The sequence below is a fragment of the Cervus elaphus genome, chromosome 3 (assembly GCF_910594005.1).
Source record: "Cervus elaphus chromosome 3, mCerEla1.1, whole genome shotgun sequence".
NCBI classification, from domain to species: domain Eukaryota; kingdom Metazoa; phylum Chordata; class Mammalia; order Artiodactyla; family Cervidae; genus Cervus; species Cervus elaphus.
Window position 1 is genome coordinate 8993682 of NC_057817.1, and position 13005 is coordinate 9006686.

Here is a 13005-nt window from a genome sequence, read left to right on the forward strand (position 1 = left end):
AGTGTAAAAATAAAGGAGGGTCCTGAAGATGGATCTTCAGTAAAGCACTGATAATAATTAAGCTGACCACAATGATAATTTTCTAAGAATCCTGTAAGAAGCATATTAATTCCCCCAGAACAGTGTCTAAATATGTGTTTAGATTGCTAAATACAGGGATTCTCAAAAATGGCTTGTTATTTCTTACTTCTCAGGCCCTCGACTTTTCCTTCCTTGTCCCATGGATGTAGAAGGTTCTAGAGTATGGTTCATGGATCTCTGGAACTATTCTTTGGTACCTTATATTCTGGAGGCAGTGAGAGAAGGTCTGCAGGTATAGTACTCAATTTTCTCAACTGTTTTAAAAAACCAAATGGAAAAAAAAATCATCCTTTAAAAGCAAAAAAAACCAAAAAATCATTTTTCTGATTTGTGCAGAAAAATAAAGGCAGCTTGAAAGAACAAACAGTTTCTAATACATTTTTTCTGAGAATAAATATGTAGGAGAAAGAATTCTAACAAGAACACATCGAAGGCCAAATTTATTGCCATCAATATTTACAAACTGTTCTTATTAGATAGCTAGTTAATTGCACAGTTCTGCATCTTATAAAACAGGCATGTTTATATGGACCTTGGTCATTTGTTCTCTTCTTCCTTTTTTTTTTTTTTTTTATTATGCCACACAGCATGCAAGACCTTCCCTGACTAGGGATGAAACCCATTCTACCTGCAGCAGAAGCACTGGATCTCTAGGAAATTCCCCACTTATTCTCCTCTTATATAATCTGTAGCAAGTAGTTTGTGCTTATATTAATAGATTCTCTGCTTTAGGATGTTTCATTGTTTGAAGCCCTTTAACATCCCTTGCAAAATCCCTTTCTGTTTTTAAAAGTGCTCTAAATCTAAGGCATTTGATTTTTAAAAACTGTGACAGGTTGGTTTAGCAGCATCTCTGCTCCTCCCTCCTCTACCTTACATCACAAGGCCCTGCAACCACCCCTTCTATTTACTCTTAACTAAGAAATCAAAATATATCACTAATAAGAAAACCCTTTTTCAACAAAATATATCATCCCTTTTCCGTAAGTCTTGATTTTTTTCCTTATCTTGTGTGAATTTTTTTAAGATTCGTGTTGTATAATCACCAAACTTGTGGCAGAAAAATCCAGTCATCTTTACAATAACTCAGCCAAGCTTTAGGCAGTTTTTGCTTTTCTCTATTTCTCAGTTTTAGGCATCTCTATTTCTGGTTATCACAAGTGCTGCTAGAATTAAGATATACTTCATGTTTTTCACATTTTGTCATCTGCAGTTCTGTGTTAAGTCTTTATATCACTGTCTAAAAAAAATTGGTTGTCTATTTTCCTTCATTTCACTTCCTTTCAGTTCCTTATGCTTTCCTCACCTTGTAGAAGGGCATGGCAGTGATTTAGAACTAACAGGATGGTGAACATGATGAATATTATGAGGATGTTCTGAATGTACAGAGGTAATGATCCTAGGGAATGCTATCAACTGGTTCTACCGCAGATTTAAATAACTCTGTTTCATATTTTTAATGGTATGAGCCAAACCAGCCTGAGAAAATGTCTCCAACAAAGTTAAAGACTGTGCCAAAAGTTTTTATTTCCAAGTATAACATAGCACATGTGAAGATTCCTCTAAAACTATTATGCTATCTCAGAAGTGAGTTGGGTCTCTTGGTTTCAGTGATTTGTTCCAAAAGCATCATATATTTGTATGAAAATTTATTTAAAATATTCATGAGGTCATGATTTTTAAATTAATATTTAAATTATGTGTTCCTCTAGATACTATTTCAGCATTAGTAAACTATTATCCAAATCTTTATATATTAAATTTTCCTTATTTTGTATTCATTTGCTAATATATTGGAAGAATTAGAAGGGTTTTAAAAACTCAAAAACAGTAATAGCTAAAAATCCTTAAATCTCATTTTTTAGAAGTATGTAGCATTTTTAATGTTCAAATCATTATTTATAAAGCACCATCCTGAGAATTACCATTCCAGATAAGTCATGATCACTGAGATAATACCAGTTCCCCAAGCTGAGAGATACTCCAAAAAAGTTTTTTTTTGAAGAGGAATAAAAATATTTCAAGTTTTCTGCTGTGGTTCTCGATGTTTGTTAGTAGGTTAGAGTGAAAGTTGGATCAATTGCAACATAGGGAGTAGCTGAGGCTTGCGGGGAACAGAGGTGGCAGGAGGCAGATACAGCACTTTGAGAAAAAAGGAAAACCCTTTGGTGAGTAGAGAGTTATCATCACTACTGAAGGATATGCTGGACTGGAAGACTGTTGGCAGATGATGTTCTTGGAATGGTCCGTATATGACTTCTGGAGGAACAGGAAGAAGAGAAATCACATATGTCATGGACCATTTTCTTGGATCCACTGGCAACAGAGAACTATGAACTGGAACAAAAGGTGGAAAAATAAAGCATGGTTGCAAAGATGAAAATCTGAGTTGAGAGGAATAGAATACTTTCTCTTCAAATGAAGGCTGATGCTTTGGTGGGGAACCATATGGCAAATACTCTTTGCCAGATGTTCTAATTTGAAAAAATACCATGATGCACTGAATTCTGATTTTTACTCTGATGATTCTTTCTTGAAATGTCAGCAATCAGATCATCTCCTTCTGAATATTTAAATGTCTCTTCTTTCATTTCTTTTTCTATAACATCTACTTTACTCTGAAATACAGAATTGTGCCTATTTACCTTTTTATTGGTCACCCCCAATTTTGCTGTCCATGATGATTCTGGACATCATCAATTGATTCTGCTAGACTTTCATATTCTTTTTGCAATGTTTCCGTCCCAAGATTTATATACTTTCCCTCAATTAACTTAAGTTGTGTAGCAAGTTGTATAGCAATCTATGTAGATTTTTAACTGAGAGACAATTTCTACTCCAAAATAATAGAACTATTAAAAAAAAAAAAAAAAAACTGATTACTACCCCTACTGTTATCCCCTAGATGTGCAGATATCAAGACCTGAACTTTTTTCCCTTAAGGCAAGCCTGCCACAACCCCAGGCACCTTCCCCAGGAGAAACTCAAAAGACTGTTCCAAGCAGACTGGGCCTTTCATGGCCTCCACATCCGCCATTTTGTTTTTGTCTCACGGAAGCACAGCAAACCAGATGAAAAGCTTCACGCTGGTATTCGGTGCTGTCTGGATCCAAATATACACCTAGTAACTAGGATCGCCCTCAGTAGAGTAGGAAAGTCCATCAAAGAACTAGTGTAGCTTTGTTACTGCCCTCTACTTTTAATTTTAACCTTTCCTTCTATGCCTCTGGTTTGTATTCCCCCCCTCCCCCCCGCCCCCCGCCCAAGCCCTCCAACCGCTGTCTCCTCAGTGTGCTGTTTCTAGTTTGGTTTTGGCTTTGCTTCCAGTTTAAAAATTTTTTTAACATCGCCTGTGTTCATCTGCCCTCTACTCCACTACCCATATTTTAACCAGGCTTTATAATCTCTTTCTTATCAACTTTATTCTTCCAGAGGCGTTCTGACAAAGTTTTCATTTCCCATAATTTTCCTCTGTACTAGTGGTCTTACAAACAAATATCTCAAAGAAGCTTTAATAGGAAGCAATGAGATTATAGAGGAAATTAATCTGACAGAAATGGTTGTTAGGGGAAGGATGGTTATTTTCAAGGAAAATCTGAGTAGAATGAAGTAGAGAAAAGAAATCTCTTTTATTCATCATCTTTCCAAAGTATACTTTAGTAAATAAAGGCATTTAGTGTCTAGCATGAATCTTTTTATTTCTCTATTACTGGAACTTTCCTTTCTCAATGTTGAGCTTTCATTTATTTTGTAAAATTGCTAACAAGACAGATGTGGGTAGTCATTCTTCATGTATTTAAAATAAACCTCCCTCATGCTCTCCCCCAAATGCTGACCATCTATTCTAGATATTCAGATTTATTTTGTCTAGCCTTCAAGTTTAAAGTGAACTCTACAGACAGATAGTTTAAAATCTGGAAAATAGCATATGCGCACTTCATTCCCCTGAAAGTCCCATAAGGACTCAGTGCGCCATTAGTAAGTCACTTCCGTACTGAACAGGGATGCAGGGAATTCCCTGGTGGTCCAGTGGTTAGGACTCCAGGCTTTCACTGCTGAGGGCCTGGGTTCAATCCCTGTTCTGGGAACTAAGATTCTGCAAGTTGCATGGCAGAAAAAAAAAAAAAAAAACAAGAAATTCATTTTATATGTGCTAAATATGTGATCACTTTTTAGATGTATGGAAAACGAGCACCTTGGGAAGATCCCTCCAAATGGGTGCTTGATACATACCCATGGAGCTCAGCATCTCTGCCTCAGGAAGGCCCAGCATTACTTCAGCTGCGACCAGAAGATGTTGGGTATGAGGGCTGTGTATCCACGAAGGAAGCTACAACCTCAAAGCACATTCCACAGACTGACACAGAGGGGGACCCCCTGGTGAGAAGCTGATGTTTGATTCTTCCTGTCTGATCTTGATCACAGTGTGCAGTCACTAGTATGTAGTCATTTGTATCAGAGACATTAATTCATTTTCCTGGGCAATATTTGAGATTGTCCTGATGTTGGTACTAAGTTTTCAAATTTTTACCTTTGGCCTACTTTCACTGGGTGAAACTCTTAAAACAAAAGACCAAACTTGTATACTTAAAAATAATCAAAAACACTTAAACCAGGCTGAACTCTGAGGCCATAATTTTTCTTTTACTAAGCAGAAAATTATAAATAAATAAACTTCAAACATTGCAGGACTCAATTCATTAGGTATCTAAGAAAAAGCTGAATTTTGTTCTAAAATGACAAAAAAAGAATATAATCTATACTTGAAGAACTAAAGAATATTTTACATGTATCAATTTTACATTTTACATATAAAATTTAGTCTAACTAAATTTAGGATTAGAACTCCATTGCCAACAATAGAGAAGAATGAACTGACTGGGGAATCAGAGGGTTATTATTCCCTGCCTTTCTCAGATTGCATTCTTGGAAATCATACTATAAGTCAATAAAACCCTGAAGCATGAATACTCTGGAAATACTAAGTACATGCTGTTCTTAGTAAAATAACTTTATTTTCATATGTATTTTTTATTTTTAGAGATGACTTTCCATAAATCTGTCTCAAATGTAATGTGTTTGTTAGCTTACTATTCTGGCTAAAGAAGTCACTGAATAACTAATACAGTAAGAAGACATTCTGAGATAAAGGTCCTTATGTTACTTAAACAGAAAAGGAAATGATTAAATCATAGTCTGCAACCATGCCTAAAGACATAAAATTATGACTTGATACTTTGTGGAATATCCTTACACTAATAACCACAACACATATACATCATCGTCATTTCAGCTGACCATTTTGAACATCTTGGAATTTACATGTGAACCATCTGATAAAGTTTCATGATGTTTTTTCCTGATAAAATGCATGCACACAGAAGATTTTCCATATTATTTCAAAAAGTTCCATAAAGTCACAAGAAATATACATTGACCTACTTAGAGCCCAGGGATCTCTTATTTAGGACATTTGATCTAAACTATAAATTTCTTGAGGTTTCCCTTGTAGCTCAGCTGGTAAAGAATCCCCCTGCAGTGCAGGAAACCCCACTTCAATTTCTGGGTCAGGAAAATCCAGTCAAGAATGGATAGTCTACCCACTCCAGTATTCGTGGCTTCCCTGGTGGTTCAGCTGGTAAAGAATCCACCTGCAATGTGGGAGACCTGGGTTCTACCCCTGGGTTGGGAAGATCCCTTGGAGAAGGGAAAGGCTACCCACTCCAGCATTCTGGCCTGGAGAATTCCATGGACTCTATCCATGGGCTTCCAAAGAGTTAGACATGACTAAGCAACTTTCACTTTCATAAACTTCTTGAGGACCTGAACTCACATTTTTATAACAAGTGTCTGGCCCTTTGGCTCATACATAGCTAAATAACTAAACAACAGTGGTGGCGAAATTGGTTTGAATTCCACAAAACTGTGACTGCACAATAAGTAATTCCTCATCAGTTCAGTTCAGTCGCTCAGTCGTATCTGACTCTTTGTGACCCTATGGACTGCAGCACGCCAGGCCTCCCTGTCCATCACCAACTTCCAGAGTTTACTCAAACTCATGTCCATTGAGTCAGTGATGCCATCCAACCATCTCATCCTCTGTCATCCCCTTTTCCTCCCACCTACAGTCTTTCCTAGCATCAGGGTCTTTTCAAATGAGTCAGTTCTTCATATCAGGTGGCTAAAGTATTGGAGTTTCAGCTTCAGCATCAGTCCTTCCAATGAATATTCAGGACTGATTTCCATTAGGATGGACTGGTTGGATCTCCTTGCTGTCCAAGGGACTCTCAAGAGTCTTCTCCAGCACCACAGTTCAAAAGCATCAATTCTTCGGCTCTCAGCTTTCTTTATAGTCCAACTCTCACATTCATATGTAATAGAGAAAAAATAAGCCTTACAGTACAAATATGGGTTATTTCTTCTGAATTTTTTATAATTTCCAGTTCTCTCTTTGCAGTTTCTCATACAGTTCCTGATAAAGGTAAGGTGTTTATAAGGTTTGTTTTCAGGGTTATCCTATAGAGTATGGGATGTTTAGGAGATGTCCCAAATTTTCCCAGTAGACACAGTCCTGGTGAGCTAAACCCATTAATCATTCTTTTCCCTGACTCCAGATGTCTTATCTTATACTTTAGAAAAGGGATCAGAATGTCTACATTCTGAATGAGAATTTGGTTTAAAAAAAAATCTCCAGTTCCTAACCTTCTGCTTCACTCAACATCTTAAAGAACAAGGGGTTATGATGTTTGACATATTAAATAACAAAACCTTCTCATCTAAATATCTGTGAATCAGACACATTCTGATTAGGAAATATCTCTCTGTGTTTATTGCTCAATATTTTTATAATGACTGACATAAGTTAAAAACATATTTGCAGTCCAATCTAAATCAGAAGTACTCAGAGAAAACCTCATTGTCAGTAATATATTTTTTACTCTGAACAAGGATGTAAGTTTTTGGCACATCTCACAGTATTTAAAAATATAATGTGTATTCATCATCAACAGACTCATTCATTCAGTAAATATTAGTAAATAATAAGTATGTACTCAGGGCTAAATCCTGGTGATCATAAAATCAATATCATTTCTGACATTAAGAAGCTCATAGTCCAGCCATGGAGAAAGATATCTACATATATAAATTACAGTGCAATAATGATAGAAGTGTATTCTAGGTAAAGTTGTAAGTCTATTGAGGAAGTGGTTAGGATAAAGCTCCTCAGAGGAGGAGAGGCTTGAGGTAGGTCTGGAAGGATGAATAAAAGTTCATGAATGAATAATGAGGTTGGATAGAGACGATCCAAAATCTAAAAAACAGCAAGTTAAACATGATGAAACAGTACAATAAAAATAATGAGTTTAGGGAGCTGTATACAAATTTGTGGAATTAGAATAGAAGGGACAGAAAGAATTAAAGCTACAGAAGTCTACAATTGATATGTCATGTGAATCCTTGTTTATCTTGTAGGAAGTTAAATTTTTACCACACAGAAAATGGGGAGCCGCCAAAGATTTTTGGGCAAAGGACTTATTAGATTTTCAGATCACCTTGGTAATAGAATAGAGGGCAGGTTAAAGGAAAGAGGATAGAGGCTGGAAGACGGGCCTATGTGTAAATACCAGGGACGATAGGACCTGACCTGGGTGTTACAAATGATAGGTACTGTGTTTATGACTATGGGTCTGGGAAAGAAGCAAGGGAAAAGAGCACAAGGTAATACTTAGTAGAGAATAATGATCCACCCTGATTTTACCCAGTCAGACTACTGACTGATGTGAACCTTATCTACCTCCTTTGACTTGAATGTACAAAGCAACTCTCTGAGAAGGCACGGTAAATCCTTTGTATGCATTTACCATGAATCTGAGACTTTGAACTTATTTTAATGGAACATATTTACTATATGGCACCATTTTCAAAACCTAAGACTTTAATGATACTATTATTATACCATAAAACTTTTATAACAGTCAGCTTTCAAGTGATTTCAAGTATTTGTAACTAAACTGAGATCGAAGCATAAACTTGAAAGCATTTCTATTCTTGAAAGGTGTTCAAAACAAAAATTTTTTTTTTTAACAAATTATCTTCACCCAGGTGCTTGAACATACAGCCAGCTACTTATAAGGGAGGGACTAACAAAAGAAAGGAAAAAGGGAATGTGAATGTGCATGAAGGTAGGGGTGTGTGTGTGTGTGTGTTCAAGAGAGACAGAGAAGGGGAGAGGGAGAGAGAAACACTACGTTGATGGAGATATTTAGCTTTTTGACTCACTGGGTTTAAGAGGTTATCACCAACTACTTTCATATGTTTATGTAGCTAGTTAATAAATTCAGGGAATTAGAAAATCATGTTGAAAAATATTGTCCTAAAAATATTAAAATGACTTTAAAATATGCTATACCTATAGCTTCTTTGTCAGAAAGGCATTCTTGCTGGAGTTGGTAATTACCAATGTGTCATTTTGGAGAAGGAAATGGCAGCCCACTCCAGTGTTCTTGCCTGGAGAATCCCAGGGACGGGGGAGCCTGGTGGGCTGCTGTCTGTGGGGTCGCACACAGTCAGACACGACTGAAGCGACTTAGCAGCAGCAGCAGCAGTGTGTCATTTTATTTCACAAACTTTTTTTTAATTAAACACACATTTTACACTGAATATATCAACAAACAGAGCTTAACATATGACTAAGGAATCCTTTTGGATCAAACCTTTCTATTGGATCAGTTTCCCTAAATTTTAAGTTGGGGGAAAAAATGAACATCTTTGATTACATAATAAATAGTAAAGTTAGCATGCATTAAACAATATAAAGATTATTACCATTTACAGAAACTCTTGATAAGAAAACAAGTCCATACCCTCCCGAAGATGTACCAATTTTTCTGTGCTTTCTAAAACTGTCAAATCATTTATTCACAGTCTGCTTTTGAACACCATTTCTTTATGCATCTCTACTAGTGAATCTGCAGATCTCTCAAAATCCAAGCAAAGTGGCTGCCTTTTATTTTCTAATACCCGGAAACACTAGCTGCCTTTCTCCCCAGCTGCTTTCCTGCCCATGTCCCTTTTATGAGAACAAACGTTGCCATTGTCCTAGAAGGCTGGGGAACGTGAGACAGCTGCTCTTGTTCCAGAAGGTGGCTTTTCTTTTTGGTGAGATACCCATCATATTTTAGCCAGGCGCTCAATAGCCGCAGAAGCTTGATGGTGATTCTTCCCTTTGGCCTCTTCAAATGCTCATGGTCGGCTTCATTCGGTGGCCTCCCCTCGAGGTCCATGCTTAAGCAGCAGATGGGGGGCTTGTACGAAGCAGCTGGTCCATTCTCCTGCAGCCCCGCCTCCTCTCCCGGGCCCTGAGCGGACGCCCGTGTGCCCGTCGGCGTGGAGGAACGTTCAGGACTTTCAGTTCCATTCAGTGCTTTCTGCTCCTCGCAGCCAAAAAGCTGGGCAGCTTGGCGTCCTCTGCAGCCACGAGCCCAGATGTCCGGCTGCGATACAGTTTCCTTCCCACTCTCCCTGTTGGAGCTGTATTCATTTACAATCGCAAATAAAAGACGTATCCAGAGGCCCTATTTTCTCCTTATGGTTTGCCATTGTAAGTCATGCGTGGGAGAAAGAGTCTAGGAGCCGGGGCAGCCAGTCAAAGTCTAAAAGTGTTTTCCGTTTCCCTTGGAGGGGATGAGATGGGTCCTCCGTGTGGCTCGGGGCCGTGTGTTTTCTGGGCCTGGCTTTCTCCATGCATCATCGCCTCCATCAATGTCTCTCTTTCTTTCTTCAGATGAATATGCTGATGAAACTCCAAGAAGCAGCCAATTACCCGGGCACGCAAAGCTGCGACAGCGATAGCACCAGCCATCATGAAGACATTCTGGATTCGTCTCTTGAATCTACCCTCTAGAGGGTGAAAAAAAAAGTTAGGGGAAAAGACTATGCTTAAAAAAAAAAAAAAAAAAAATGTTTGAAAAGTAAGGTATTTTCATGAAACCACTGCCAGTATGAAAGCATCCTGTCAGGGCCCTGACCCAGAGTTGTGGTCTCCAAGGAGGCAGCAAAACTAAGTCTGAAGCACCAAGATGCTCAGTTGACACGGAAGCGTAACTTGCTTTTCTTTCTAGGCATTTTTTTTTTTTTTAATCTCTGTGGAGTGATGTAAGGCTCCAATACTCAACTGGAAAGGACCCTAATGATAGGGCCACTGAAGATTGCACATGGGTTAGCCAAACTGGACTTTCTGTTTTTTCTCTTTAGAAGTTTACAATGCAGACCTTTTTTTCCTTTCTTTTTTTTTTTTTTGTAGTTCCTTCTCTGGTTTCCTCTGAGGGGCTGTTCCCCCCAAGCAGGATCCACTCTTCTGATCCGTCCAACCTCTTTTGTGCCACAAGGTGCTGGTTGCGGAGCCCCAGTAGCGTTTGTGTTGTGCGCTCACCCCATTCCAAAATGAAGAGGCCAGGCCTCTGCAAGCACAAGTGGAATTGTGCGACCCCCCAGGGAAACACTGCTGTGGCCAGCTGGAGATGGGCCAGCGTCACTCTCAGCTGCGGTGATCACAGGCTGTGCTTCACCCACGCTTCAGTGTCTGAGTCACAGGTTTGATAAGGTTGTTTTTCCCACTGTGGTCTTTTGAAACCACCTGCCCATTCCCTTAAAAAAAAAATAATAATAAGTTTTATACCAATTATTAGTCCACACTGACAACAGGCTTTTTAGGGCTTTGTTTGTTTGAGCCTCGTCAGTGAAAAGAAGGAACATTTCCTATGGTGCTGTCCCACTGCCTTAAGCCGATTTCTACAACAGTTTAACCGTTGGTTTAAATCCTGAACCACTGGTCGTTTCCACTGTCTTCACTTACAACACCAGTTAACACAGTAGCCTCATCTCTATTTTTGTGTTTGTTTTTGAAGAAATGGATAGGAGAAAGATCAGTATTTTTACCTTGTGAATAGATTGCTTTGCCTATCCTCCAAAAGACTCAAGTAACCCAGAAACCCTCTTTGACTGTCATTTACAAGCTAAGCCATGTGGCTATCTTCCATCCAGTTCTAGGGGAAAGAGTTTCAGAAGGCGGGAGATGGTGAATTCTTATCCAGCAGAGCTGGAAGCACTAGATGCAGCATGAGCACAGCTATTCGGCTTTTCTCTCCTATTCTTTTTTTTTTTTTTAATTATTATGAGTTTTGAGCATGTTGTTTTGATGGGTGTTATTGTACATGAGAAATTCAGCATTCGAGAACACTGAAGCAGTGAAGTCACTGTGGATGAGAAAGCATTTATACTGTAAAAGAAGGTTAGATTTGCACAGTCTACTGGGTAGGTATTGTAAATAATCACTTAAAAAACTTGCACAAGTCAAAACAAACACACACACACACAAATTGTATTTTATCCTGTGGGTGTTAAGAGATGTTTCACTTGCTGAGATTTCCTGTACGTTGCAAACAAATACAGAATGCAGACCCTCAATGCTGTTGTTACCTGGTGTGTTTGTCCTGTATTTACAGTTGTGATGACCATGCAGGAGCTATCAGTGCTAGAGTGAGCATGCTTCAAAACTGTCCATGAAGCCAAATACATGTTTGGAAAAGTAAAAATGTCTGAAAGTGCATCTGTCATGGCGGGCTTTCAAGAGAGTGCATGAGAGCTGACGGGAGTGACTGAAGTTCCCACCGCGCAGAGAGGACAGGTTTGAAACGAATCACCCCAAGGGCCAGGCCACGGTGTAGACTTGTTCCATGCGTGTGAAAATGTGCTACTTCAGGACGTTCAATTGGTGCTACTCTCTGTGACCACCCACGGGTCAGTTGCTGTAGAACAATAACAGCGCGAGACATCGCTGCAGTCGTCAGAGTGTCGCTCGTCTGTAGGTCCTCCACGGTGCTAGTGCCCCAAGGGAAATCGGAACTGAACTGTGCGCCTAGAAAGGGCACCCTGACTTCGAAGCCTCAAACGTGGATCGCGTCTGTGGTGAAACGTCGATATGCGTAGCTGGATGCGTGACTAGTGGCCCTTGTACAATATGTGATCTAAGAAAATCGCTAATCTTTCCCTGCCATTTTGAGAACCACAGTTCAAACATGATCATTAAACAGAAATTCCTGCAATACATCCCAGTAGGTCCGCCTAGTTTACAACTTAAACTAGTTTGTGAAACATTTGTCTGTATACATTTTATATTTTGTACATTTTTGATGTAACATACCATGTAAATAGAAACAGTGAAATAAATCATCTGAAAAGTTTTGTAGTCTTTGTAAAGCCCCGGCAGCAACTACTTGGTGTCCGTGGACTTAACTGGGTGATGTATTTTCTATTGGTTGATTGTTCCTCTAGCTTGTAAACCAGCTTGCATATATTTTTTTGCAAATGTGCACCCTGTATCTGTCTAAATTATTACTTTGCCATTAAAGTGGAATTATTTATTGACAACAAGGTGTGGTGTCTATATGTGGAGAGAATTGAATAATTATGCACCAAAAGTATCAAACTTTAAAATGTTGCTTGCACTATTAATAAGCCATGAGTAGGATGTGTGTGATTTTTTATTTTATATTCTTCATAGAAAGGACCTCATAGCTTTTAAATGAGTAAATATATTGAAGGCACTAGGTATATCTTTTTAAATGAAAGTTATTTATTCAGTGAATATTTTTAGAAAACTCATTATTAGTCTACCTAAATGATTATAAAATAAGCATTAATATAAAATAAAATGTTAATATTCACTTAATTTTATCAACTTCTTAAATGTTTCTTTGTTTTTATTCCATTAACTTTTTTTTGACCTTTTAGCTCTAAAGATGCTTTTAACATCGAAGAATTCTTCTGGTGGTGGTTTATTTTTAATAGAGATTATAAAAAGAAAAGGAACCCTCTTTAAAATGAAAAATTTTTTTCAAAGCACCCTGGTTTTTCATACCAGTA

The 13005-nt window shown here is 38.3% G+C and overlaps 1 protein-coding gene across 11 annotated transcripts in view; it reads left to right on the plus strand.

The window, feature by feature from the left end:
* NAV3 (neuron navigator 3) overlaps positions 1–12510 on the plus strand; it is an 892289-nt gene extending 879779 nt beyond the window's left edge. For all 11 annotated transcript variants that reach the window (XM_043880083.1, XM_043880069.1, XM_043880142.1 and 8 more), the window contains 3 exons: positions 195–313; positions 4258–4461; positions 9866–12510. In XM_043880083.1, the coding sequence (XP_043736018.1) occupies positions 195–313; positions 4258–4461; positions 9866–9985 (443 nt within the window). In that variant the 3' untranslated portion in view covers positions 9986–12510. The remainder of the gene's footprint in view (positions 1–194; positions 314–4257; positions 4462–9865) is intronic.
* The last annotated feature ends 495 nt before the right edge of the window (positions 12511–13005 follow it).